This window comes from Paroedura picta, chromosome 18 (genome assembly GCF_049243985.1).
Source record: "Paroedura picta isolate Pp20150507F chromosome 18, Ppicta_v3.0, whole genome shotgun sequence".
In the NCBI taxonomy this organism is placed as follows: domain Eukaryota; kingdom Metazoa; phylum Chordata; class Lepidosauria; order Squamata; family Gekkonidae; genus Paroedura; species Paroedura picta.
This window is the reverse complement of record NC_135386.1, coordinates 8,965,998-8,992,758: the sequence shown is the minus strand read 5'-3', so window position 1 is coordinate 8,992,758 and position 26,761 is coordinate 8,965,998. Positions and strand designations below refer to the sequence as shown.

Below are 26,761 nucleotides of genomic sequence, written 5' to 3'. Positions count from 1 at the left end.
TTTTCAGTAGCCCCAAAAGTCACCTGGCCTTTTGCATTTCAGCACTTCTTTGTAGGCAGGTTCTCTTGTTTGCACAAGAACCTGTTTTAGGCTTTGAGTGGGCCTCTCTGTCATTATGAATATTTCCAGGAATGTCAGCCTGTGCACCTAATCATGCTTACTCAGAATCCAGTTCCATGGAGACTGGGAGACTATGCTCCCAAATCAATGCGCTGAGGACTGAGATGCTGTCAGATTTTTAATAGCATGCCCCCGGGTACTTAACGCAACAGCTTTTGTTTGGGTGCAGAAAAACCCTTTTTGGTTCCGGCACAGGCTGAAAGAGGCAAGGGATAAACAGGGCCGATGCTTTTGGAAGACACGTTTGTTATTCTGCGGCACTCACCAGGGATCTGAGAGCGGTTGCCCGTCTTCCTCGAAATGGACATCTGTTGCCAGAAGGATGGGAGAACAGTTTCAGGGCAGGGAAGACGTTTCTGAGATGGGAATATTTTTTGGGGGGGTTGGGGGGTTGGACAGGGCTCCTGATGTAAATCTATTGGAATATGTGGAATGTTTTATGAGGATAAAAACAAAGTCTACTATGTTAATCTAATACAGGGGTAGTCAAACTGTGGCCCTGCAGAGGTCCATGGACTACAGTTCCCATGAGCCCCTGCCAGCGAACGCTGGCAGGGGCTCATGGGAATTGTAGTCCATGGACCTCTGCAGGGCCGCAGTTTGACTACCCCTGATCTAATCTAATGGAATAAAGTTTGAGTTCAGGGGCATCTTTTAGAAGATCAACCAAGTGCACACGAAAGTTTGCATCTCAAACTTTGTTCTGTTGCTTCCGACCCATACGGTGACCCATCTGAATCTATATGTGATTAAGAGCCAGCAGTGGTTAAGAGCCAGCAGTGGCTTCTAATCTGGCAAGCTGGGTTTCACTACCCGCTCCGCGACATGCAGCCAGCTGGTTGCTTTTGAGCTTGTCACAGCCCTGATAGTGCTGTTCTCACAGAGCAAGAACACACAGGGCTCTCTCAGCCCCACCTACTTAACTGGATGTCTATTGCATTTATTATATATATATATATATTTGTATACCACCTTCCCCTGAGGCTCAGGGCGGTTCACATGGAATGTAGAGAACTCAGTTTTGTCAATGAACTAGAATGCAACAGTGGTAACAATAAAAACAATAACAGAAGAAAACAGTTTAACAGGAGAGTAATCAACAGGTTTATAGTTTAGGTTCAGTACATGGATTTCCTGGGAGGGAGATTCAGGGTCCCATTGGGTGCTGGTTGCTTCTGGTCTACCTCAACCAAATGTCTGGCAGTTCCCTTTTGCAGGCCCTGTGGAACTGTTTTAGTTCCATCAGGACTCTGATGTCCTCTGGGATCTCGTTCCACCAGGTGGGGGCCAGGACAGAGAAGGCTCTGTTGTGGGGAGAGGAGTGGATTAGCCGCTTTGAGACTCCTTCGGGCAGTGAAAAATAGGGTATAAAAACCCACTGTTCTCTGGGGTAGCCAAACTGTGGCTCTCCAGGTGTTCATGGACTACAGTTCCTATGATCCCCTGCCCGCATGCCAGCATGGGAATTGTAGTCCATGGCAATCTGGAGAGCCACAGTTTGGCCGAAATGCCTCCAGATGTTTCTTTCAGCAGCTAGAAGAAATTGGAAGTGGAATATTTGATTACGGGGGAATAATTTAATAAAGCCCATAATACGTGGTCTGTGAGTCTGCGGTATATATTGGAGCAATATCTGTTCATTAAATTACTAATTAATGTTATGAAACAATGCGTTTTCCGGAATGGGGGGGAAATGTGGCAGTGGAAGTTTTTTCATTATGGAAAGTTTTCTCCTCCCCTTCCCCCTCCCTCATCATTGCCGGCTATAGAGAATCACAGAATCATAGAGTTGGAAGGGGCCATAGAGGCCATCTAGTCCAACCCCCTGCTCAACGCAGGATCAGCCCAAAGCATCCTAAAGCATATAATGTCAGGGAATATGAAAGTTGACAAGCAAAACCTACAAAATGGGTAAGAATATTTCCTAGAGGGTCATGAAGTAGGGAATCCGAAAGGAGCACATCATTTTAATGAGCCACGTCATGCAGATAATTACGCCAGGTGCCTTCCGTCATAGTCCAGCCTCTCTCCACATTCTTCAGGCTTGGAAGTGACACAATATAGTTGGGGAACAGAGCTGTGGACACGCCCACACGGGGCTCCTCCCCTTCCCACCCCCTCCAGGCCCATCATTGGCTGTTCTGGGAAGGGGTGGGTGGGTCGACATGACCATATATGGTCATATCACCTGATAAATTTTTAAAATATATCAAAGATAGTTAACTCCCACTCATTTTGGAAACCCTTCCAGGGCTGTCAAGAAAGCCCAGGGTTTTGTGAAATCTTGGTTGAGAAAGCTTTCCTCAATTACTTCTCTGTCAAATTCCACCAGCTTGACCATTCCTAAGTGTGGAAACCGGGATCATAAAACATGCCTCCCTGTTGCTGCAGGAAAACCTTTGAGCAAACAAAGTGACTGGCAAGCAAGCCTCAGGGGAGGGCGGTACATAAATGCAATGAATGAATGAATGAATGAATGAATGAATGAATGAATGAATGAGAGACATCAGGAGAAATTGATATTGGGACATGATCAGTTCTTTGAGAAGGGCAAATGAGAATCTTTAATAAGAGATGCAGAGAATAATCTGGGTAGTATAATTCTTTTTATTTATTCTACTCTTCCTCTAAGATAGGGGTAGTCAACCTGTGGTCCTCCAGATGTCAGGGGCTCATGGGAATTGTAGTCCATGGACATCTGGAGGACCACAGGTTGACTACCCCTGCTCTAAGAAGCTCCACGTGCTGTATATATTTCTCCCCTCCTCCATTTTATCCCCCTCACTAGCCCCTAGGGTAGGTTAGGCAGAGAGCGTGACAGGGGGCATCTAGGACTTTGGGGCAAATAAAGGTTTCAACTTATCTCCACCGTTTTTATATCTCCCTAGTCATCCCAATGGAAAAATGGGCTATTCGTTCACTTAGCAGCATCCCATAGCAGCAATTAGCGATTTTTTGGGTACGCAAGGAAGGGCCACAAGAGACAAACACTGGCACATCCCTTCCTGCCCACCCACTCACAACCTGCCCAAGTTCATAGAATCAGCCTCTCCGTCAGATGGCTCTCCAGCCTCTGTTTAAAAATGTCCAAAGATGGAGAACCGACCACCTCCCGAGGAAGCCTGTTCCACTGAGAAACCGCTCTAATGGTCAGGAACTTCTTCCGGATGTTTAGATGGAATTTCCTTTGCATTAATTTCATCCCATTTGTTCCGGTCCGTCCCTCTGGGGCAAGAGAGAACAACTCTGCTCCATCCTCCATATGGCACCCGTTTAAATCCTTGAAGATGGTTATCAAATCCCCTCTCAGTCACCTTCTCTCCAGGCTAAACAGACCAAGCTCCCCCAACCTTTCCTCATACATCTTGGTCTCCAAACCCCTCACCATCTTTGTTGCCCTCCTCTGGACACATTCCAGTTTCTCTACACCTTTCTTCAGTTGTGGTGCCCAAAACTGAACACAGTAGTCCATCTGTGCGGAATAAAAGCACCTCATCTTTGCGATGACGCCTTATGCAAGTACCGAGCGTTTGCTGCCCCCTGCTTGATCGCAAGGCCGAACAGATAGTTGCAGGATCTGTGGGCTTTGCTCAGTTGGGGAAGTCTTCTATGTAAAAACCACTTCTTCCCCCTCTTCCGGAGTACTCCAGGCTATGTTTATGCATATTGTTCCTTTCCTGGGCTCCCCCAAATCCCCCCATCCCGCATTGCCCTTTAAATAGCATCTTGGAATGACTTTGTTAGGCGGTAATTGTGCTCGGGAGGGTGGAGGTGGGAAAACCTTATAATTTGCATCTCTCCGGTAGCTGAACACGGTGACCCTAAAATAGTCGCAAAGGCTGCGAGGCAGTTTCCCCGGGGCGGCTGGGCAAATGGCACACCCCCCCCCCCCCTACGACCAGGGATGGGAAGCTTTTAGATCTGGAGTGTTCAGGGAGAAGAAAGCTTAATGCGCAAACGGTGGGGGAAGCCATTAATGCCATGGAAGATTACACTCACATGCTTTTCAGAGAGGGTCGGGTGGACTCATCCGTGGGGATTTAGGGGGCGTCGCTTCGTAAGATACCCCTGGGGGACAGAACTGGATGGCAGGGGAGCGGTTTTTGAACCCACTGATACAGCTTGCAGCACGATCTATGCTCTACGCAGGCCTTCCCTTGCCTCTGCTCCAGAAACTATGATCGGTCCAAAATGCAGCTGCCCGAATTCTCTCCCAAGCACCATGGAGAGCCCACATCACCCTGATCCTCCCGCAACTGCATTGGCTGGCAATTGAATACCAGACCAATTTGGTGTAGTGGTTAGGAGTGGGGACTTCTAATCTGGCGAGCCGGGTTCGATTCTGCACTCCCACACATGCAGCCAGCTGGGGGACCTTGAGCTCGCCACGGCACTGATAAAACTGTTCTGACCAAGCAGTGATATCAGGGCTCTCTCAGCCTCACCCACCCCACAGGGTGTCTGTTGTGGGGAGAGGAAAGGGAAGGCGACTGTAAGCCGCTTTGAGACTCCTTTGGGTAGAGAAAAGTGGCATATAAGAACCAACTCTTCTTCTTCTTCTTCTTCTTCTTCTTCTTCTTCCTCTTCTTCATCATCTTCATCTTCTTCTTCTTCATCATCTTCTTCTTCTTCTTCCTCTTCTTCTTCATCATCTTCTTCTTCCTCCTCCTCTTCTTCTTCATCATCATCTTCTTCTTCTTCTTCCTCTTCTTCTTCTTCTTCTTCTTCATCATCTTCATCATCTTTTTCTTCTTCCTCCTCTTCTTCTTCATCATCATCATCTTCTTCTTCTTCTTCTTTTCTGTGGTGGCACCTCGCCTTGGAATGCTCTCCCTCACAGAGGCTCACCGATTCAGTTCAGTTCCATTTATTGATTGTGATGATGATGATGATGATGATGATGATTGTAATTGTCACCATGTTTTTTTCAATCTTGTACCACTACTGAGCCTTCGGGTAGGGCAGTATATGAATGAATGAATGAGAATGAATGAATGAATGAATGAATGAATGAATGAATGAGGATGAATGAGAATGAATGAATGAATGAATGAGGATGAATGAGAATGAATGAATGAATGAGAATGAATGAATGAATGAATGAATGAATGAATGCTTTTAGCTGAGCAATACTCTGGCTAGTGTCCGTTTTGATCCTAGCTAACCACCATGTTCTTTGTCGGCCTGGTTTACTGACTAGTCCTAGCGTAATTGCCTTCTGCATTGAGTTGGATCACATGATATGGCCAATGTAGGTGATCCAGAGTTTCGTGATTTTGCCTTCCAGTGATATGTCGGGCTTTATGTGTTCTATTATTTCCTTTCTTGTGACTTTTGCTGCCCTCGGAATCTGAAGAAGCCTTCTCCAGCACCAGATCGGCCATAGTATACAAATAAGATCAAAATTTGAATATAGAAGGGATAAAACAATGCAAATGTAAACATTGTCAAATAAATGTCTTTCAAATTAAGATAAAATGAACCACATAAAAGCATGCAATATAAAAAAAGAAATTAGATTTTCAAACAACTGGAGAAATATACAAACAACAACAAAACAAATTGCAATAAGATACACTAAAAGAGCTTAGTTTTAGCACTTCCAACAAAAATGTGGCAACATTTCAGGTCAATAAGTATCAAAATGCAGTTTCCCTGTTTACAAAAGAAGGGCCATCAACCACTTCTGTCTTGCATATACAGGTATATTCAGGTGTAGGAAGATGGGAAAACCAGCTTACGGGTAAAGATTGAAGCCTTAAATGGGTAAATATGGCACCTACTTTAATTTCTTTTAGTCATCAGGATAAAACGCGTCTTTTTGCCCCGGAATTTAATTAGGAGCTTCATTTTATTGGCTTTTGGTGTCTTGCTCTGTTTTATGGCCAGGTTTTATATTGCTTGTTTTCTAAATGGCTTGTTGTTAGCTGTGACCTGCTTCCCTTCAGGATTCCGAAGAGGCGACGTAGAGAAACCGTGCGGAAATAAACAGACCTCTTTCTCCCTGCTTTGCTAGTTGCAAACTGAGGTCTCCGTTACCCTTGAAGCTTCAGCTAACGCCTGGGCTTCTTAGGACCAGCTCAAGTGAAAAGGGACAAGGAAAGAATGGGGCAGAGGAAGAGAAGAAGAGAATCAGGATAAAGACGTTTTTCGGAAGTTGGGCATTGTGAGACACATTACCTGGTACCATAATACTCACTGATGACCCATTAGGAATCACCGCGCTAGGGATTTTTATTAGTTACTACTCTGTGTACCGATGACACGGTGTAAATACAGGCAGCTAATGCTTGGTTTTAATGCTCAGCCCCGTTGGAAAATTTCTAGCTTCATATCGTTAGGGACTTCAACCCGTAATTCTCCCGGACAATAACGGTGATGAGATGGTTTGGCTGACCAAACTTCTTTGGCCGAAGTGTTAGGAGAGGAAAGTGCTTGAAATTATGGTTCTCGGGGATCTAATTTCAGGGGTTTATATAAGATTGCATGTGTGACTCAGAGGAGAGCACCAGGCAGCTGAGAAGAGGAGGAGGAATGGGTGGGAAACGTCTTGCCGGAAAGAGAGAAGATGGAGAGGGACAGGAATGCTGGGGGTATGACGCAGCCAGGAACGTCGGCCTGGAAGAGGTTCCCAGCCTTCGAAATCAACCCCTAACCCTCAGACTGTTGTCCTAGCTGCCCACAGAAGTCTGAGCTAGCCATCTGTGGTGTGTTGAAAGGCCTGATTGTCGGTTTCTCACCTTCGAGGACTAAGCAAGACGTCCTTGACAATAGCGATCCCCAACCTGTGGGCCTCGGACCACATGCGGTCCGTCGACTAATTGGAGGTGGGCCCCGAAGGACGCCTTCTCCCCCCCCCCCGGCCCTTTACTTCATCCCCCCCCCCGGCCCTTTACAACACACTTCGGGTGTCCTTGTCTCCCATCACTCCCAGATGGGACTCTCTCGTTGCAGAGAAACAAGCTCAGGGTTCCCATTGATCTGTCATTGTCAGGAGTTAAAATCTCCATTAAAATAAAATGTTCCTTATGTTCCTTGTTGTGGCGTGTCTGTATCTTATTTTGAAGGGAGGTTCAAACATGACCATAGCGATCGGAGAGCGTTAGGGCAGTGGTTGAGAGTAGAGGAGTAAACTACCCCCCCCCCCACACCGGGCCTCAGTAAAAGGCGTTGAGTGGTCCCCGGTGATAGGTTGGGGACCACTGCTTTACAATGCCGATGTTCTTAAAAAGAGGAGGGTAACAAAACGCAAGAGGAATTAATAGAATAGAATTGAAAGCATATTCCTTGCTTAACATGCAGGATAGCACATATTACCTCTTCTCTCCTCCAACTCCAAAGAAGGCGGTTTGGTCCCCGTCCCCGATCAAACCTATAAATGGCACCAAACAATCACAGAACGTCGGATCCTTCTGCTTTCACATTGGGGCTGTTATCGTCCTATGCACACTGACTGGGAAGTTGGTTGCACTGATTAGCATGCTATTTACTCTGTTCATTTCAGACTTGTCCCAGCTTTACCTTCTCAGAGGCCAAGGACCTGCTGCTGAATAAACTCAAAAAGAATCCAGCTTTATGAGATGCAACTGCACGAGAGGCAGCGTTGGTGTCCAGTTAAGAGCAGCGGCTTCTAATCCGGGGAAACGGGTTTGATTCCCCGCTCCCCCCCCCGTGCAGCCAGCTGGGTGAGCCTGGGTTAATCACAGTCCTGTTAGAGCTGTTCTCACAGAGCAGTCCTGTCAGAGCTCTCTCAGCCCCACCGCTGTCACAGGGTGTCTGTTTTGGGGAGAGGAAGGGAAGGAGATTGTAAACTGCTTTGAGACTCCTTCGGGTAGAGAAAAGCGGCGTAGAAGAACCAACTCTTCTTCTTCAGTAATCTCAGGGCTCTCTCAGACTCACCTTCCTCACAGGGTGTCTGTTGTGGGGAGAGGAAAGGGATCGTAAGCTGCTTTGAGACTCCTTCGGGCAGTGAAAAACGGTGGATAAAAACCAACTCTTCTTCTTCTTCATTGGTCTGGCAGTGTTAACGTTGGCCAGTCAGGTGCTTTTGAGCAGCTCTCAAAGTAGGGAATGTAGGTGGCCCTTCCTCTTCCTCAGCCTCTGATAATTAGAGCCAAGCATTGCTGAAGGTGGAATGTCGTGTGTTGCTAGATGGGTCCTCCAGGAATTTAGCTAATCCCGCTCAAACCATATAAGCCTGTGGCAGCAAATTCCACAACTTAATTGTGTGTAGCACAAAGCACTTTATCTTGCCTGTCCTGAAGCTACTTCCAATTAATTGCAGGGGGCCGACCCAGAGTCCCAGTGTCACAAAAGGCTGAAAGAAATTCTTTCTGCTCATTTTTTGGGGCCCCACCGTTTCTCAAGACTTGAGACGAAGGGCACCAATGATCGTTTAAGGGTGCTGCTTGGGGAGAATGGGATTTAGAAAGGGGAGATTATTAATTTATTTTAAGCTAAACTCCTAGACTCCACCCTCCAAAACTGCCGTTTCATCTAAGGGAATTTGTCTTCAGGACCTGAGATCACCTAAAAGTCCTGGGCAGCTTGGTAACCTATCTGAGAAACGTGGGGTAGTGGGTGTTGGTCTAGGACAGGGGTAGTCAAACTGTACACTGTATCCCAGAAGTCTGCAGCACTGTCACATCTGGTGTGAACCCCTGTGTTTTCTCAGAGGTCTTGCTTGGTGTGTCTCCCCCGCACCTCACTTGCCGGATCCCCTTAAGCAAGCCGGCCTTTCCCTGTATCGCACTACCTCCACGGAAAGGTCTTGCTGAGCCAATGTGTTTGCAAAAAAGTTATTTCCCCCCCCCCCAACAGGCTTTGGGCTGAGATTATGCAATGGTATTGTTTGTGTAGTCGCAGTGTGTTCTGGCGGTTGGATGAAATTATCCTAACAATTCATGTCACTCCCAGCTGCCCGGCTTGATGGGTTTGTCTTTGCTGCGGGAGCTCTTTGTTGTGTTTTTGTCTGTGTTGTATGCTTTATGGCTTCGGAATGCTTTGTTTGGCTACCTTGAGCTCGCTGGAAATGGGTGGGAGACAATATTTCCAAAAAGTAAATAAACAGGGCCAGATTTTTGGACGATCTACCGTCAGTGCCGCATGGGCAGGCTTGTTTTCTGACCCTTTCCTATGAATCCCTTCTGATGCGTTATCTCTTTTCCAAGCAGGGAATGCACTGGGGGGTTGTGATGGTTGGGGAAAAGGGCCAGTGATCAAGGCAACACAGCTGCCTGATTAGACAGAGCTTTTTATGCCTCCGTCTGGACTCCAATGGCGTTAAGTTTGCAATATTCAGGCTTTCTCAGCCAGGGTTTCCGGAGACCCTGGGGTTTCCTGATGGCCGAGGAAGGTTTCCTTAATGGGTGGGAGTTAAATTATTTTTTATATATTTTAAAAAAATTGTTGGACATTTATCGGGTGATGGTCACGTTGACCCGCCCCTGCCAAAATGGCCAGTAGAGGAGGGTGAGAAGGAGAAGAGCTCCAGGTGGACGTGTCCACAGCTCTGCTTCCAGAGGGTATTCTGCATGATTGTACCTTTTCTGGGTTTTTTTTGTGAAGCCTGAAGAATGTTTCAGGGGTTTCTCGATGGTAAAAAAGTTGAGAAAGGCTGTTCTAAGGCATGACCCAAAATGGGTAGATCTAGGCCAGGGGTAGTCACACTGCGGCCCTCCAGATGTCCATGGACTACAATACCCATGAGCCCCTGCCAGCAAATGCACCCCCTTAGCGCCCTCTCTTTCTGCATTCAGTCACTGCATGGGAGCATAATCATCTGTGGTTAGAATCATAGAGCTGGAAAGGGCCTCCAGAGTAATCTAGTCCAGCCCCCTGCACAATGCAGGAACTCACAGCTACCCGCCTTCCCATTGTGACCCCAATTTCATGCCCAAGTGATCACCCCTCACCAAAAATCTCCAGAATCCAGCCTGGCCTGGAGGAAATTCGCCTAACATCCCACAGTGGTGTTCAGCAATTCCCTGGATATTCAAGGAAGGGCCACAAGAGACCAACACTGGCACATCCCTTCCTGCCCACCCACTCATAATCTGCCTAAGTTCATAAAGTCAGCATTTCTATCAGATAGCCTCTATTTAAAAACTTCCAAAGAAGGAAAACCCACCACCTCCCTAGGAAGCCTGTTCCACTGAGGAACCGCTCTAACTGACAGGGACTTCTTCCGGACGTTTAGCTGAAAATTCTTTTGAATTAATTTCAAGGCATTGGTTCTGGTGTGACATCTTCATGGCCCTTCTCCAGTTTCTCTTCTTCTTTCTTCAGTTGTGGTGCCCAAAAATGAACACTAGAGTTGTGTGTTGCAGCCGCCGAAGCACACAACCCTACTGAACACAGAACTCCAAGTGAGATCTAACCGGAACGGAGTAAAACGATAACATCACGAACAACAAAACTTACAACTACTCTTTATTGCTGATTGCAATTCGGTGTCTCACAGCAAAGAGATCCAGTAAGTTTCCCGGCCTTTGATTTGCTTTGGGTTAAGGCAGACAATCTCACCCTGTTCACTGCATCACACATTCCTTTTTAGCCAACCGATTTTTATTTGGAATATATCTTGCTTCCCGCAGGTACGCTTCAAGTGAAGTGGGTGACTTTTGCCCTTGATTTTGACCTTGTGAAAACTGCTAGCGCTAGTTCCTTGAGCAGTCATTCCCTCAGGTTCCCGGGAAGTTAAATATTAGAACAGCTGTCTTTAAGGAAGAAGTGTGGCTTAGTTGAATGATCTAGCACTTCCTATGTGGCCTCCTGCAAAATTCCTTCTTCAGTTTCAGCTAACTTCCCCCAAATTCCTAAACGTTAGACAAAACTCCTTAAGGCATGGATAAGAGCTGATAGCAAGCCATGGTTTATTGTTATGTGGATGTGTTTGCAGGGACTCTCTGGCTTTCATCCTCCCTTCTCCTTTACTATGCAGACAGATATTTCTGGGTTGGTAGCAAACCATAATTTGTTGTTACGCCTAAACCAGCAAACTGTGGCTTGCACCTTCTCCGCAAAACCAAAACCAGGCTACTGGAATTCTGATTTGCAGAGCAAGACTCCACCGTAGTTGTTCAGATCTAGCAGCATATTATGGTGTGCCGCCGACCAGCAATCTGGCCGCATGCCGAAAGAGTCCTTACATGCCTGAGGATCTCTCCCTGTCTCCTGCAAACCGTGGTTTGCTGTCATGCCAAAGGCTTCTTTCCTCCCTGCATTCAACTGAGTGACAGGAGGGCATGTTCTTCTGCGGAGCAGGTTTCTTTTCAAAAGACTGATGACTGATGAGAGCAACGAAGATGATCTGGGGCCAAGGGACCAAGCCCTATGAAGATAGGCTGAGGGACTTGGGAATGTTCAGCCTGGAGAAAAGGAGGTTGAGAGAGGACATGATAGCTCTCTTTAAGTTTTTGAAAGGTTGTCACTTGGAGGAGGGCAGGATGCTGTTCCCATTGGCTGCAGAGGAGAGGACACGCAGTAATGGGTTTAAACTACAAGGACAACGATATAGGCTAGAGATCAGGGAAAAAATTTTCACAGTCAGAGTAGTTCAGCAGTGGAATAGGCTGCCTAAGGAGGTGGTGAGCTCCCCCTCACTGTCAGTCTTCAAGCAAAGGTTGGATACATACTTTTCTTGGATGCTTTAGGATGCTTAGGGCTGATCCTGCGTTGAGCAGGGGGTTGGACTAGATGGCCTGTGTGGCCCCTTCCAACTCTATGATTCTATGATTCTATGACTAGATGGCCTGTATGGCCCCTTCCAACTCTATGATTCTAGGATTCTAGGATTTATCTCCAAATGCGCTGCTAACTCATTATCCGGACTCCTTGTCCTTTCGGCGTTCGTCGCTGACTTGGGGGGTCCCTTGCTGCATCATCTGTCACCTGCGGCCGCTGCCACGCCGCACGAAACGGGATTTGTATTAAGTGTTTCTGTATTAAGTCCCGCTGCTGTTAAAGACGGAAGAGGCCTCTCCTCTGAATTATAAATATCGTACTGCCGTGCTTCGCAGCGTGCCCTGAAAGAGCACAGAGGAGGGCGGCGGGACTTGGAGGCACAGTGGAGAAGAGACCTGGGCGCTCAGTGGCTCTGGCCTCTGTCGACCTCTGCAGAACTGGTTTGCTCTCGTCTCGCCTTGCTTCCTTTTGCCTTGTTGAGTCTTGTTAATGTGGATTTGCGCTGAATCGCCGCAGGATCCCAAGCAGCGGTTGTGACTGTCGTATAATTCAGACTCTCTCAACCAGGGTTTCATGGTAGCGTGGCCAGGCAGTCGCTGGTACGGGCAGTTCAGACGATGCAAACCGGAAGGGAAACCAGCTGTTTAACATCAGTCTCCTCCTGTGATTCATTCACGGCCCTCCAGATGTCCATGGACTACAATTCCCATGAGCCCCTGCCAGCGAATGCTGGCAGGGGCTCATGGGAATTGGAGTCCTTGGACATCTGGAGGGCTGCCATTTGTCTGCCCCTGGTCATAAGATTCAGACTCTTCTAGCAGGCTTTCTCAACCAGGGTTTCTTGACCGCTCTGGAAGGGTTCCCTGACTGGATGGGAGTTAAGTTTTAATATATATTTTAAAATTTTAAACATTTATTTGGTTATGTGACCATATACGGTAATGTCAACCCCCCTCCCAAAGTGGCCAATGAGGGGCCTGGAGGGGGCAGGGAGGGGAGGGGCCCCAAGTGGGTGTGTCCACACTGATGCTTCCCAATCCTATTCTGCATGATCGTGCCACTTCTGGGGTTTCTCAAAGCCTGAAGAATGTTTAGGGGATTTCTCAGTGGTAAAAAAAAACAAAATTGAGCATAGCTGTATACACACCCACCCAGGGCCCCTCCCCCTTCCCACTCCCTCCAAGCCCATCATTGGCCATTTTTGGGGTAGGGGGGCAGATTGCCATGACCATATATATTAAAAAATAATTCACTCCCACCCATTCAGGAAACCCTTCTAGGGCCGTCAAGAAACCCCGGGGTTCCCCCTGGCTGAGAAAGCCTGCGCTGAGGGTACAGGCAAGATGGAGCAGAGCAAGAAGCCGTGATTTCCTGAGGCCGAATCCCACAAGCCTAAATTCTTGTTCGTTCCTACCCAACTGGGGGGTTAAAACCTTCTTAGCAGTCAGTTACTTTGCTTCTCTTCCATGCTTCGGACGGTCTGCTTTTCCCCTTTTGGTTTGTTTTGTTTGCCGGCATGTTTGTGCGATTCATTGCTCGTTTCCAGCCTCCTTAAGGCGAAATACCTTTCTCCAGTTGCAGGATGGGTTCCCGCAGGGAAAGGGGAGAAGGGCGTTTCCCTTGAGTCCAGCCCTGCAGAGCAGGTGGCCCATCGGGACCAAACCCAGCGAGAAGGGCTTTCCCCTGCTCCAACAATACCGTTCTGGCTTCCTCCTTTGCTTACGTGCGGCGAAACGTCGTGGTTACAATGATCGAAGCCATTGAAACCCGAGAAAGAGCTTTGTGCATTCCAGTTCCCTCCTGCGGTGTGTCCTGACTAGCCCAGGAGGGGTGGAGGAGCACCTGTCTTAGGGCGTGGCGTGCAATTCAGGCACGGATGAGGATGAGCAAGTCGAGACAGAAGAGGACCTGGTGAGGGAAGCACCCAAAGGATATCACGAAACGCTGAATTCCTTTGAGCCAGGGTGGTGTCGAAAGGGAAGGAGACCCCAGGCTCGGCTGTGAAACTCACCTTGGATTTTTGGCTGTGCTCCGAACTGCCTCGCAGGGTGGGGGTAATACGGTGGAATCCAGAACCGTGCTTGTTTTTCCTTGAGCTGCCTGCACGAATGTAGAAGCCAGATTGGCCAGGGCACGAAGAGGAAGGGGGTCAGAATAGGGTTTTAAGCCCACCTTTCAAAGGGCAAGGGAGTTGTTTTGGGCCCCCTTTGGACGGAAGTGGGTCCTGGGTAGGCCCACCCCACTCCTCTCTGCTTTATTATTTTGTTTTTAAAGAATCTTTCGTCCCCTTTGGACGGAAGTGGGTCCTGGGTAGGCCCACCCCACCCCTCTCTGCTTTATTATTTTGTCTTTAAAGAATCTTCCGTCCCCTTTGGATGGAAGTGGGTCCTGGGTAGGCCCACCCCACCCCTCTCTGCTTTATTATTTTGTCTTTAAAGAATCTTCCGTCCCCTTTGGACGGAAGTGGGTCCTGGGTAGGCCCACCCCACCCCTCTCGGCTTTATTATTTTGTCTTTAAAGAATCTTCTCCCTGCGTTATATTTTTAAAGGGAGCCAATTAAAACAACGTAGGTTTGGACAGCGTGCCGATTTTATTTTTAAAAACGTCCCCGTCCTGTGCGATCTTCGTGCGGCAGTTGCCATGGGAATGTGAGAGGCAAGCATCAACAAACTGGCGCCTCGCCATGTCCTTAACCCAACTCTGCAAACTTTTATTTGACATTTGTTGCTTATGCACGGAAGAAGGAAATGGGGGGGCTGGGTGGTCCTGATCCCAAACAGGCATTGCGTTGATGGGGACTAGCCTGGATAAAGGCCATGATCCGGCCACAGCAAAGGATTTTCTTTCAAGGAGAGTTAGTTGCCTGCTTACATCCCCCCCGAATTGAAATTTGGGGGCCTCTCTGTGGTCTGATGGCTTCAAACACCTTTCTAAGCACCTTATAAAGAGCCTCCTGTGGCGCAGAGTGGTAAGGCAGCTGACATGCAGTCTGAAAGCTCTGCCCATGAGGCTGGGAGTTCGATCCCAGCAGCTGGTTCAAGGTCGACTCAGCCTTCCATCCTTCCGAGGTCGGTAAAATGAGTACCCAGCTTGCTGGGGGGTAAACGGTAATGACTGGGGAAGGCACTGGCAAACCACCCCGTATTGAGTCTGCCATGAAAACGCTAGAGGGCATCACCCCAAGGGTCAGACATGACTCGGTGCTTGCACAGGGGAAACCTCTACCTTTACCTTTAAGCACTTTATATTGATCGATACAGAACGCTTTGTGCGGTGCAGTGGAAGACGACAAATGCATTCAGGGTCTACAGAAAGGGAATAGAGAGAAATCCCCTCCCCAGACTAAAATCTGAGAGTGTCCAATCAATTTGATGGGGTACTAGTGCAGTTCAGTTCAGTTTATCGATCGGCCATTCCAAACTGATTCAAAGGCGAATACAAATGAGAGCCAGATTGGAATGCCGAACGGATAAAACAATGGGAATTTAAACACTGTCAAATAAATTTCCTACAAAACAGGGTCGAACCTCACAACCACGCAAGGCCACGCAATTGCTACGCATTTTAGCAGTTGCAATAATAGAAGGCACAATAGAGCCATCTTCTACAATGTTACGAAGCAGTTAAATAGAGCCTCCATGTTCAGGGGCACAGGACCTCTGAATACCAGTTGCTGGGGGAGTAACAGTGGTTGGGGAGGGCCTTAGCCCCTAGCTCTTCTTCATTCTATGGGCCTCTGATTGGCCTCTGTTGGGGCTAGAAGGCCGGCTTGCTCTGGATTTCCACCCTTACTGTCAAGTCTGGCCAAGCATGTTTTGCAGGGTCTTTTCTGAAGCTCTGCAAAACTTGTCTGGCTAGAGATGACAGTGGGATGGGTGTCCATGCCCAGTTGCCTCTTATGCTGAACTGAGTGCTCTGCCTCTTCTTTAAAAGTCACTTCCCGATGTTTGTTGTGGGGCTGTCAGTGGGCTTAATTCTAGAAGAAGAAGAGTTGGTTCTTATATGCTACTTTTCTCTACCAAAAGGAGTCTCAAAGTGGCTTACAGTCGCCTTTCCTTTCCTCTCCCCACAACAGACACCCTGTGAGGGAGGTGAAGCTGAGAGAGCCCTGAGATTACTGAAGAAGAAGAAGAAGAGTTGGTTCTTATATGCCGCTTTTCTCTACAGACACCCTGTGAGGCTCAGAGAGCCCTGATATTCCTGCTCGGTCAGAACAGCTTTATCAATGCTGTGGCGAGCCCAAGGTCACCCGACTGGTTGCATGTGGAGGAGGAGCGGGGAATCACCAGATTAGAAGTCTGCACTCCAAACCACTACACCAAGCTGGTGGGAGCGCTTCTGTTTGGGGGAGGCTGAAACACCAAACCGAACGCACAAGCAGATGCCAGGCGGCCCTGGTGTGAGACAGCATAATCCAATTGTGTTGTTGTGTGCCATCGAGAGTGACCCGTCACATAAAAGACAGCTGAATCAATTGCTGTGCTGCCCTGGGGCAGTAGGATTCATCCGGAGCTAGGATTTGGGGGTGGGGATGCATTTTGTTGATTGTTGCCAGACAATGCTCCACTTACCCTGGAAGGCTTAACTTTAAAAATTGGGGATTTGGACGGGGTTTGGGGAGGGGGAAGGTAAGTGTTAACATATTTTCAACGCAGTGGAAAGCATCGCCATATGGCTGCGTGATTTGCAAGCTGTCCAAAGACACCGAAATACAATTAGTCTGTCTGTTCATTTGTCAATCCCTCCGCGACACTATTCACACCCTGCACAGTGCCGGTTGCTGGCCACAGCCAAAGCTTGATTGGCCTACCTGCCTGACCCTATTAGGATCAATCTCTAAATGCAGTGGAACAAGGGGAAAACGCACCTTTTCTTGCCCCTGCCGAAAGCGGGACGTTTCATGAAGGCACGTGAAGGCCTCGGAGACGGTGCCTTTCTTGTTGTTTGCGCTTTTGGCCCGCCCTGGCTTCCCTGGGACACATCTTTAGTTTTCTTTTTAGGGAGGAAAGAAAACCCTTGAACTTCAAAACAGACAGAAGTGCCAGTCCTTTTCCTTCCCGACTGGTGTCTCAAAAACGGTGTGAAGCCGAATGTTTCAGGAGAGCTGTCAAGGACATCCCAGTGATCTAAATTGTTTTAAGTGAGATCCTTGGTCACTCACGCGGAAGCTGCTGCCTAGTCTGCTTGCTGTTCTACAGGGCTTTGTTCAATGACTGTTCAATGACGCAGCGCTTTAGAAGATCCTGCCCGGATTATTTTTTAAAATAAGTTTTAAGGTGGAATGAATTTTTTCCTCTTGCAAGGCAACTCCAGTTCTCCCTCCCTGCAACAAAAAAAAAAAAAAACCAGGGGGGGGGAGGCAAGAAAGTTTTCTAAAAACAGGTAAACCGACCTCTCTGTTGATCGCCGATCACCAGAATATTCCTGGTGGTTCTTTTTCTCTACATAAGTAGAGCTGAAGGGGCGGCAGGTAAAGTGGAATTCACCAGTTTGAATTGGAGCTGAAAATCGAAGCCTGTCTTGTGCAGAGTCTCTTGGGCAGATCTGTTTTGCCTGCTGCTTTCGCTCAGAAGACCAGGCAATGAACCTGCATGCAATGCATGCGTTCTGGGACCTCCCCAGCCCCCTGCAAAAGATCCTTTCTGGATCAGACGCAGCAGCAGATGGCCATGCCAGCAAAGTTTAAAGTCTTTCCCCCCTCTTTATCCTAAGCGCCGCACATGCTGTCTCGTCGTTTGGGTTATTAGAGCTTGATAAACCTACCCGCCATGAATTTGTCTCATCCTTTGCAAAGAGAAAGGAAGCATACCCTTTTTCTTGCGTCCTGGGGAAAAGCCGTGAGTTTTAATCCACCACCCAAACAGACATATAGGAAATGGGCAGGAAGAGAACTCTTGTAAACAGTCCGTGGATGCATTACTGCACGCGTGAATTAATCCCCCCGAACCATATTATATTTTTTCATGTGACGCCTGCTTTTATGGCAATTAAAATGGCTTTGATGCATCCGACTGATGTGAGCTTTCTAATCAGTTGAGATCTGGACCAGAGGGCTCCCTGCCTTCATCTTTAAAGGTGTTATTCCTTTAAAGCTATTTGCAATGCTACTTGGAAGGCCCACATTGCACCTCATAAGACAGGAGACCAAGCACCCCGGTGGTGGTATTAGGTGACCTTCAATAATCCCCAGAGTGTAGACCTAAACTTCCTGTGTACTAACATATCCTCCCCGGCTTGGAACATCCCTTTGTGTGTCCCTCAATCTCTTCCTTGAATCTCCCAGACTTTGTTGGCCAGATGGATGGCTTTGGTAGGGGTTGGAAGCCCTGGGGTGAGATGTCTCTTGTTGTAGCTACTTGACAGGTCCCACAAGGCCTTAGATTAGAAGCAGTGTGAGTGAGAACCAGGTTTAGGGAGACCCGCAGTAATCTAGCACGTGGCGTTTTCTCCTCTTGCTTTATATTCAGCGGGCAGGGCCTCTTGGGAATTGTAGTCCATGGGCACATGCAGAGTTTCAGTTTGGCCACTCCTGGTCTAGGTTGTCCTACCCAGAGTAGCACAGTTTTTTTTTAAAAGGTCCCAGATCCAATTAGATTGTAACCCTAATTGCTGTACGATTCAGGAGACATTCATTTAATTCTGAGGAAAGCTTTAAAAATGTGCTTATCTCCCTCTCCTTCAAAATGAACGAGACTTAAAAGTGTCTATGTCTGGCTAGAGTGTGTTAGCCGCTTCAATCGTGACTTACTTGTTAAAGATCTCTTTAAAGATAGATCTTCTTTAGATTCCTGTAGAGCCGTTTACCATCTATCTAGTTAGCTGTTTATTCTGGTGAGCTCTTCAAGCCGTATGTTGGGTGAGGTTTGTCTTCTGTTTCAAGCATAGCTAAGAGAAGTCATTCCAAAAACGGTGAAGCCCAGAGGTGATTTTGTTTGTTTGTTTGTTTTGCCACATTTGTTGATGTGGTTTCGAGGTGCTTGCTGAAGGTCAGTTCCAAAAGAGCCAAAATGATATTAAATCGCAAAATCGGCAATCGAATTGTGAATATTATTATTAAAAACTGTTCATGAAAATACAGGAGCTTTGCTTATAGACACACACACACACACAAACACACACATGCACACACAAAAGTAAAGATAAAGGTATCCCCTGTGCAAGCACCGGGCCATGTCTGACCCTTGGGGTGACGCCCTCTAGCGTTTTCATGGCAGACTCAATACGGGGTGGTTTGCCAGGGCCTTCCCCAGTCATTACCGTTTACCCCTCAGCAAGCTCATTTTACCGACCTCGGAAGGATGGAAGGTTGCTGGGATTGAACTCCCAGACTCATGGGCAGAGCTTTCAGACTGCATGTCTGCTGCCTTACCACTCTGCGCCACAAGAGGCCTTTACACACAAAAGTACCTTCCCTTATTATAACCTCCTGAGATTCCTCCACCATCCCCAAATTCCCAGGGATTTCTCATGGTGGAGTCGGTGACCCACTCAGAAAATGACTCTAGAAAGTTCTGTAGCCCAGAAAATGATCCTCAGTCTGCTCCCTGCGGGAGACTAATGCATCACTGCATACCTCAGGGGGGAAAAATGAGTGCTTTTCAGCTCGGTTCTCTTAAGGAAGAGTTCCTCACGGCCCCTTTCTCAGAGTGCTCTCTCTCTCTCAGCTTGCAGTTTTAGTCATTTTCCTCTCTGTGTGTGTGTGTCTAAGTTTTGAAAGTAATTTTGTATTAGTACAAGAGTTTGGTGCTTTGCCCCCCCCCCCAACACACACACACAGACATTTCAATATGGTTGCATTTATTACGGTGCAGTGGCCTAGTTTCAAAAAGGATGCTGTGATTGTGAAGGTGCCTTGGAGACCCCCAAGGTGGGCTCTTGCTTTGTCTGCTGACTTTGCAAGGCCAGCCGGTGTCCCCTTTGCCTGCTTTGGGGACAGTTAATGGCAGCGACCATGGCTTGCTCTCTTCCGTTGTCCCCCGAGGTGATCATATTCATTGTCTTTGGGAACCAGGGTACCATTTCTGCATTTTGCTCCCTCCGGACTCAGCTCTTTTGTGTGGGCTGCAGCAGGCTCGCCAGGTTGGTTAGGGCTAAGAGTTTAACCCCGGCTTATATGGAACCAGGTTGGTTAGGGCTAAGAGTTTAACCCCGGCGCATATGGAACCAGGTTGGTTAGGGCTAAGAGTTTAACCCCGGCTTCTATGGAGCCATGTCATGCTCCGTGAGACTCCGGGGAGGGCGGTAGATAAATACATCAATAAAACGAAATAAATAATAAATAAATATGGCCGATTCCAGAAAGCCAAATGGCCACGCACAACGCCTTATTAAAAAAATCTCCACTGGGTCTGAGAGAGCCCCAGAAGGCAGAAGCTCTAAACCTGGCTCAGATGCTGCATGTAAAAATGCTAAGGGAGTACATCAGTGTGGAAAGTGGCACTCCGGGTTGAATTCCCATGTGTTCTGCCCCCTCTTTCTTCCCCCTTAATTGGGATTGCAGTTTTTAAACTCTCTCTCTCTCTCTCTCTCTCTCTCTCTTGTCCTGGCACCAGGAAGCGTAGGTTGCTCGGAGAGTACGGCTGCAGAGAATTAATTAGCAAGGAGGACTGATTTGGAAAAGATACAAGCCCTTAGCCACGGTGAGGGGCTGACTGCTTTTGGGGGGATTAGTCATGATCACCTTCATTTACAGTAGACCCTGCAAGACTTATAAATCAGCCTTTCTCGAAAACATTACAATAAAATCAGAGGCCGGTAGCACCTTTAAGACCAACAAAGATTTATTCAAGGCGTGGACACATTAGAGCAGGGTTAGTCAGCCTGTGGCCCTCCAGATGTCCATGGACTACAATTCCCATGAGCCCCTGCCAGCAAATGCTGGCAGGGGCTCGTGGGAAATGTAGTCCATAGACATCTGGAGGGCCACAGGTTGACTACCCCTGCATTAGAGGGATGCTACTCCCAAAGCAGCACTTGGAGTTCTTTGGTGGAACAGGCTTCCTCAGGAGGTGGTGGGTTCTCCTTTGGAAGTTTTTTAAGCAGAGGATAGAGAGTCATCTGGCTGAAATGCTGATTTTATGAACTGTGAGTGCGTGGGCAGGAACGGATGTGCCAGTGTTTATCTCTTGTGGCCCTTCCTTGCACACCCAGGGCATTGATGGTTGCCACTGTGGGATGGTCGGTGAATTCCCTCCAGGCCGGGCTGGATGGCACATCTTCCCTGGCCTTTTCCTCCCCAGTGCAATCTTCAGGTTTTTCTTGACGACGCCCTACAAGACTGCCAGAACTTGTCTGCAGCCAGCCGTTGATCGCAGAGACATCTTAAAACATGTTTTGCCTGTATGAACTGGAAGCCTAGTAGTAATACCGGTTGACTTACCCTCATACATATATACTATGCCTGCTAGGGTTCCAACTCCTGGCCGGGGAAAAACCTGGAGATTTGGGGTGGGGGGAGGCTGGGGAAAGGCGGGACCTAATTGTGGTATAATGTCATGAAGGCGATGCTCCAGTTTTCCTCCTGGGCAACTGACCTCTGGTGACCAGTTGTGCTTCTAGGAGGTCTCCAGGTCCCACCTGGAGGTTGACAGCGCAATGCTAACCTCACAGAATCAGTGTTAGGCCTGTTTAATTATGCAAAGGCTAGGGGCCAAGCCTGTTGCATTCAGGAATACAACAGGGGCTAGTTGGGGGAGGCGGGTGGAAGAATTCTGTGGACTGCAGGCAGCTGTTAGGGAACTCACCTGCAGGAGCATCTCTCATGCAGCAGGGATCTGCAGCCTCCGAGCCTCAGAAGGAAGTGGAAGGAGGAGGGGGTGGTCACGGGTGGGGGATGGAAGGTGATTGGCTGACTGCCAGACAGACAGGCAAGCCGGTTGGAGGAGGAGGCACTCAGGGGCGGGACAGCCGCCCTGAGTGGGCGTTAAGTGCCGAGTGGCGCTTAAGCCATGAGACCAGTTCCTCCTCCAAGGTTTTACCGGAAATATTAAGTGGAACAGAGGAGAAAAGGGAAAGGCCTGACTAGCAGGCGGGTGTTTTTTCAGGCAACTCTGCTTGTGGACGTCTACCCCAGGACGAAACCAAGACGCAGGACGTTGTAGCTGAAATGCATTGCTTATTGCAAAGAGAAATTGATTCCACCCCACTTGACCTTGGGCGTGTTCACTGACCTTGATGGCCGCTCTTTAGAATGGGGAGAGGAGCTGAGATAAATCTCCTTCTGGCAATTATATCTGGTTGGCCGTTTACCACCCACTTGGAAACCGGCATGGTATCTTAAAGGAGCACTGTGTCATCCCCCTACTAGTCAAACTGCGGCCCTCCAGATGTCCATGGACTACAATTCCCATGAGCCCCTGCCAGCATTCGCTGGCAGGGGCTCATGGGAATTGTAGTCCACGGACATCTGGAGGGCCGCAGTTTGACTACCTCTGCACTAGTATCTGAATATGCAAACTTAGCCAAGTTCCTCAGAGACGTACCACGTGCAGCTGTCAATTCTGCCATCCGATGTACGTTTTGTCATTTAAATCACGCCGAATCAGGCCGTTGGAAGTTTTCCCTGCCTTTTGATGGCACGTTTTTAAAAGCTGCTCCTGCTCACCCCGAAGTTGTTTGTAGCTCTAATTAATTTAAATCTATTTATTTACATCGCCCCCCCCCCAGGTCTCACGGGCTCCTGGCGGTTTTGTCAACATTTATCTCCATCCGAGTCTTAAATTCCAAATCTGAATGGGCAGCGGGGACAGAGGAGGGCAAGCTAAAAATAGCCATTTCTTTGCATTCCCCATCTCTTCCTTGGGGGTGTTAATCTCCTTATCCCGAGAGGTCTTGTGCATGCTGAGTGACTGTCCTTCTCCCAGTTTTCAGACCGCAAATATTCCCTTTGAAATAACTGTAAATCATCATGCGCCAATCACATTGGGGGATATCTCTCTTGAGAGTGAAGTAGAATTCTCAGCTAGATGGGTTTTGTTTTTCCTGGTTTTACTGAATCTCGTTCCCTTCCCCAGCAGTTCTGTAAAACTTAGTGAAGGGCAGGCTTTTGAGAAAATGGGCATTATACCTGTGCAGTTTGGTCTCTTGGACTGTTGACTTTCAGACTTGACTTCCTGGGATTTTAATACGTTCGCGATAATCTTCCCAAAATGCAATCTATGGCGTGGAAGATGTGGTTTAGGATGTGTTCATATTTCACGTAGAGGCCACAATGAAGTCAGCTTGGTTTAATGGTTAAGAGCGGCAGCTTCTAATCTGTCAGAGCTCTCTCAGCCCCACCTCCCTCACAGGGTGCTTGTTGTGGGGAGAGGAAGGGAAGGCGATCGGAAGCCGCTTTGAGACTCCTTCTGGCAGAGAAAAGTGGGGTACAAAAACCAACTCTTCTCCTTCAAGTAAGTCCCACACGAGAAATGAGTGAGGACCGTAAAATACTCTTTCAAGGCAGAGGAATTTTGTGACACATAAGATTGACAAGCAAAAAATACTTTGAAGTTGCTGAGTTTGATTCTCAGGGGATAGCTTAGCTAGAAAGAAGGGCATGATAAAATGTGTGGATTTGCTAACAAGATCAACGCATGTAGAAAGAGGAACCACAGTGTTTGGGTGTTCATTGTTTTGTTTGTTTTGAGTGTGTGTTTGTTTAAACCTCAGTGTTTGGGTAACATCACAGGAAACTTAAGGGAAGGAAACTGCTTCAGGAGGAGTTTTTGCTTGGCTACAAGGAGCTAAAACAGGGGCAGTCAAACTGCAGCCCTCCAGATGTCCATGGACTACAACTCCCATGAGCCCCTGCCAGCATTCGCTGGCAGGGGCTCATGGGAATTGCAGTCCATGGACATCTGGAGGGCTGCAGTTTGACTACCCCTGTGCTAAAATCTCAGCTGTAGCACGGAACAGAGGCCTTGAATGGTGACTTTTTTGGTCTCCCCCTTAGAACACCGGAGTTTTATCTCACTGCGGACGGTTAACATTTGGCACAGTTCGATCCACGCGGCTCGATCCTGGACAGAGAACTGCGCCGCATTTCACCTCCCACAGACTCATGATGCATTCCATTTCTGCTCTCCCTCCCTATTCCAGAGAACAGCCCATCTTCACCAGCCGAGCGCATGTCTTCCAAATTGACCCCGTCACCAAGAAGAACTGGGTCCCTGCCAGCAAGCAGGCCGTAACTGTTTCCTACTTCTATGACAGCACGAGAAACAGCTACCGGATAATCAGTGTGGATGGCGCCAAGGTAGGGGGCCGGCACAGATGCGCCTTGCGTGGCTGCCCAAGGAAAAGTCACGCGTGGGGGAGGGAGCGGCATGGGCGTATGCGCCGCTGAGTCGTCACCAGGCTTGTCTGTGCTCCGGGAGCTGGTGGGAACAGGGACGTCGGGGTGTCCTCTCGATCGCAAAACCAAGGTTGCGTTGGCAAAGGATTTGTAGCCATCTGGACACGGAGACGTGGGCTGGCTAAGAGGTAGCTCCATGACTGTTCTGGCAGTCCTGTTGCAATAGAAGGGCGTAAGGCAGCCTTTCTCGATGTTTGTTTTACTGTTGAAACATTCTTCAGGCTTTGAGAAACTCCAGAAGTGGCACAATCGTGCAGAATGTGGTTGGGAAGCCGAGCTGTGGACACGCCCACCTGGGGCTCCTCCCCTTCCCACCCCCTCTAGGCTCATCATTGGCCGTTTTGGTGGGGGGAGCAGGTGGACACGATCATATGTAGTCGTAGCACCCGATAAATGCTTAACCAATGTTTAAAAAATGTATTTAAAATTGAGTCCCACCCCTTTGGGAAACCCTTCCAGGGCCGTCAAGGAAACCCAGGATTTCACGAAACCCTGGTTGGGAAAGCCTGCATTTTAAGTATTACAATATTTATATCAGTGTGGGTTTTCTTGAGTTTCAGCGCATTTCTTCAGATATATGAAGGGAAAGCATGCTAGGGATTCTTCTGGTTCAGAAACATGCAAGGGGCCGTCAAGAAACCCCAGGGTTTCACAAAACCCTGGTTGAGAAACCCCTGACTTCGGGAGTTACAAACCCGACTTACGGGATGGGAGACCACTGCAGGGTCCAATTCAGGGACAGTGGTGGATTCTATGATTCTATGACAATCCCATGGGCCATTTCAAGCCATTCCATATCTCCCCTGTGTCACAAGGCACAAACTCACAGCTTTGACAGATGTCACTCTGCCTTGACTGGCATACTGAATGTTACAGCTTCCTAAACCCGGTGGGAAGAGCTTGTCCATGCAGACCATGGTTCAAACTGGCTGGTATTTCAAACCAAAACTGCAACTCCTCGGACCAGGGCAAAGTGAAATGACCTACGCCAGCAGTGGCCAGGCTGTCTCTCCAGATGCCCATGGACTACAATTCCCATGAGCCCCTGCCATGAGCCCCTATGTCCCTTCAGAGTTGCATGGAGCAGAGAGAGCTTGGCCAGTGACTCTTGTCTCTCTGTTGACTTCATTGGGCATGTCACCTGCCCAGTGTTTAAATATGTTTCCAAGGGGAGGGTTGAAACTGAAGCCTGGAAAATCCTCACTCCAGTTCCGGATTCAGTGCAATTTTAAACTGGGTTTTGGGTCCTGGTTTTTAGCTGTGTGTTGTCTCCTGCCTTCCAGCTGCCATGGCTGAGTGAGAGAAATATTTGGACGCCCCCCTAGAGAATTCTGTAGCTTATTGAGAGCAATTCTGTCTATTGACTAATACAGAACAGACCGTTCCCTGTCAGGTCTGGTTCTGTAAAATGCACCTGGCTGTGATTCTCCCCACGGTGGTGCTTTGTGGCTATGAACTTAAAGGAGGCACAGCTGCTCGGAGGACGAAAGAGAATGAACGTGACACCGGCATTGATTTCTTTTGTTTTCGAACCTTTGAGCTGTTCTGCTTTGTCTTTGAGTGGAACAGATACACAAGGTGGCTTTGATATTCCTGGACGTTAGTGCATTAGATATATGCCAGCTTGGTGTATTGGTTAGGAGTGCAAACTTCTAATCTGGCATGCTGGGTTCGATTCTGCACTCCCCCACATGCAACCAGCTGGGTGACCTTGGGCTCGCCACGGCACTGATAATGCTGTTCTGACCGAGCAGTGATATCAGGGCTCTCTCAGCCTCACCCACCCCACAGGGTGTCTGTTGTGGGGAGAGGAAGGGAAGATGACTGTAAGCCACTTTGAGCCTCCTTCGGGTAGGGAAAAGCGGCATATAAGAACCAACTCTTCTTCTTCTTCTTCTTCTTCTTCTTCTTCTTCTTCTTCTTCTTCTTCTTCTTCATGGGATAGCCAGATGTTTCATACCATGACCATGGGAATCCATGAGCAGAGGACAGGGTGGTGGAGATGTTGAATCACCACCGTTTCCAGCTCAATGCTTCTCTGATCCCGGTCGCCTGAAAAGGAATGCAATTTCTGTTTTTTCATTCATTCATTCATTCATTCATTCATTCATTCATTCATTCATTCATTCATTCATTCATATACCGCCCCTCTTGGACACTGCATCTCAGGGCGGTTTGCAGAAGTTAAAACACAGTAAAATCAACATATTCCGTCTATAAAACTATAAAAAACAGATTACAATTTTGAGCCCCAGTTTGACACAGTAACATCAGCCAAGATTGCTGGAGCCAAGCCATCGTAGCCTGCCAGCGGTGGGGTACTAGGGGGTGTGGACAGAGGAAAGGAGAGCTGGAGGAGGGAGGCCTGAGATTTGGACATCAGAGCCTATCAAGTTGGAGTTGGAAGAAGCGTCCACATCTGGTTTGTCAAACAGCTCCTGCAGGGTGTTTTTATTTTTGGCATCGATTCAACAAATCCCGCAGTGCCTTTTTGACCGGAGGTGAAGGGAGTGGGGAAGAAGGAATACATTTCTCCCGCTGTAAGGGCTGCCTCTGTCCACCTTGAGCTCTCTCCCTGTCGCTCATCCCCAGTCTAAAAATATGTGAAACCGGAAGGGGGA

The 26,761-nt window shown here is 48.2% G+C and overlaps 1 protein-coding gene across 13 annotated transcripts in view; it reads left to right on the top strand.

The window, feature by feature from the left end:
* HOMER2 (homer scaffold protein 2) overlaps nucleotides 1-26,761 on the top strand; it is a 91,024-nt gene that overhangs the window by 2,340 nt on the left and 61,923 nt on the right. For all 13 annotated transcript variants that reach the window (XM_077317757.1, XM_077317764.1, XM_077317758.1 and 10 more), the window contains exon 2: nucleotides 23,885-24,041. In XM_077317757.1, coding sequence (XP_077173872.1) covers nucleotides 23,885-24,041 — 157 coding nt within the window. The remainder of the gene's footprint in view (nucleotides 1-23,884; nucleotides 24,042-26,761) is intronic.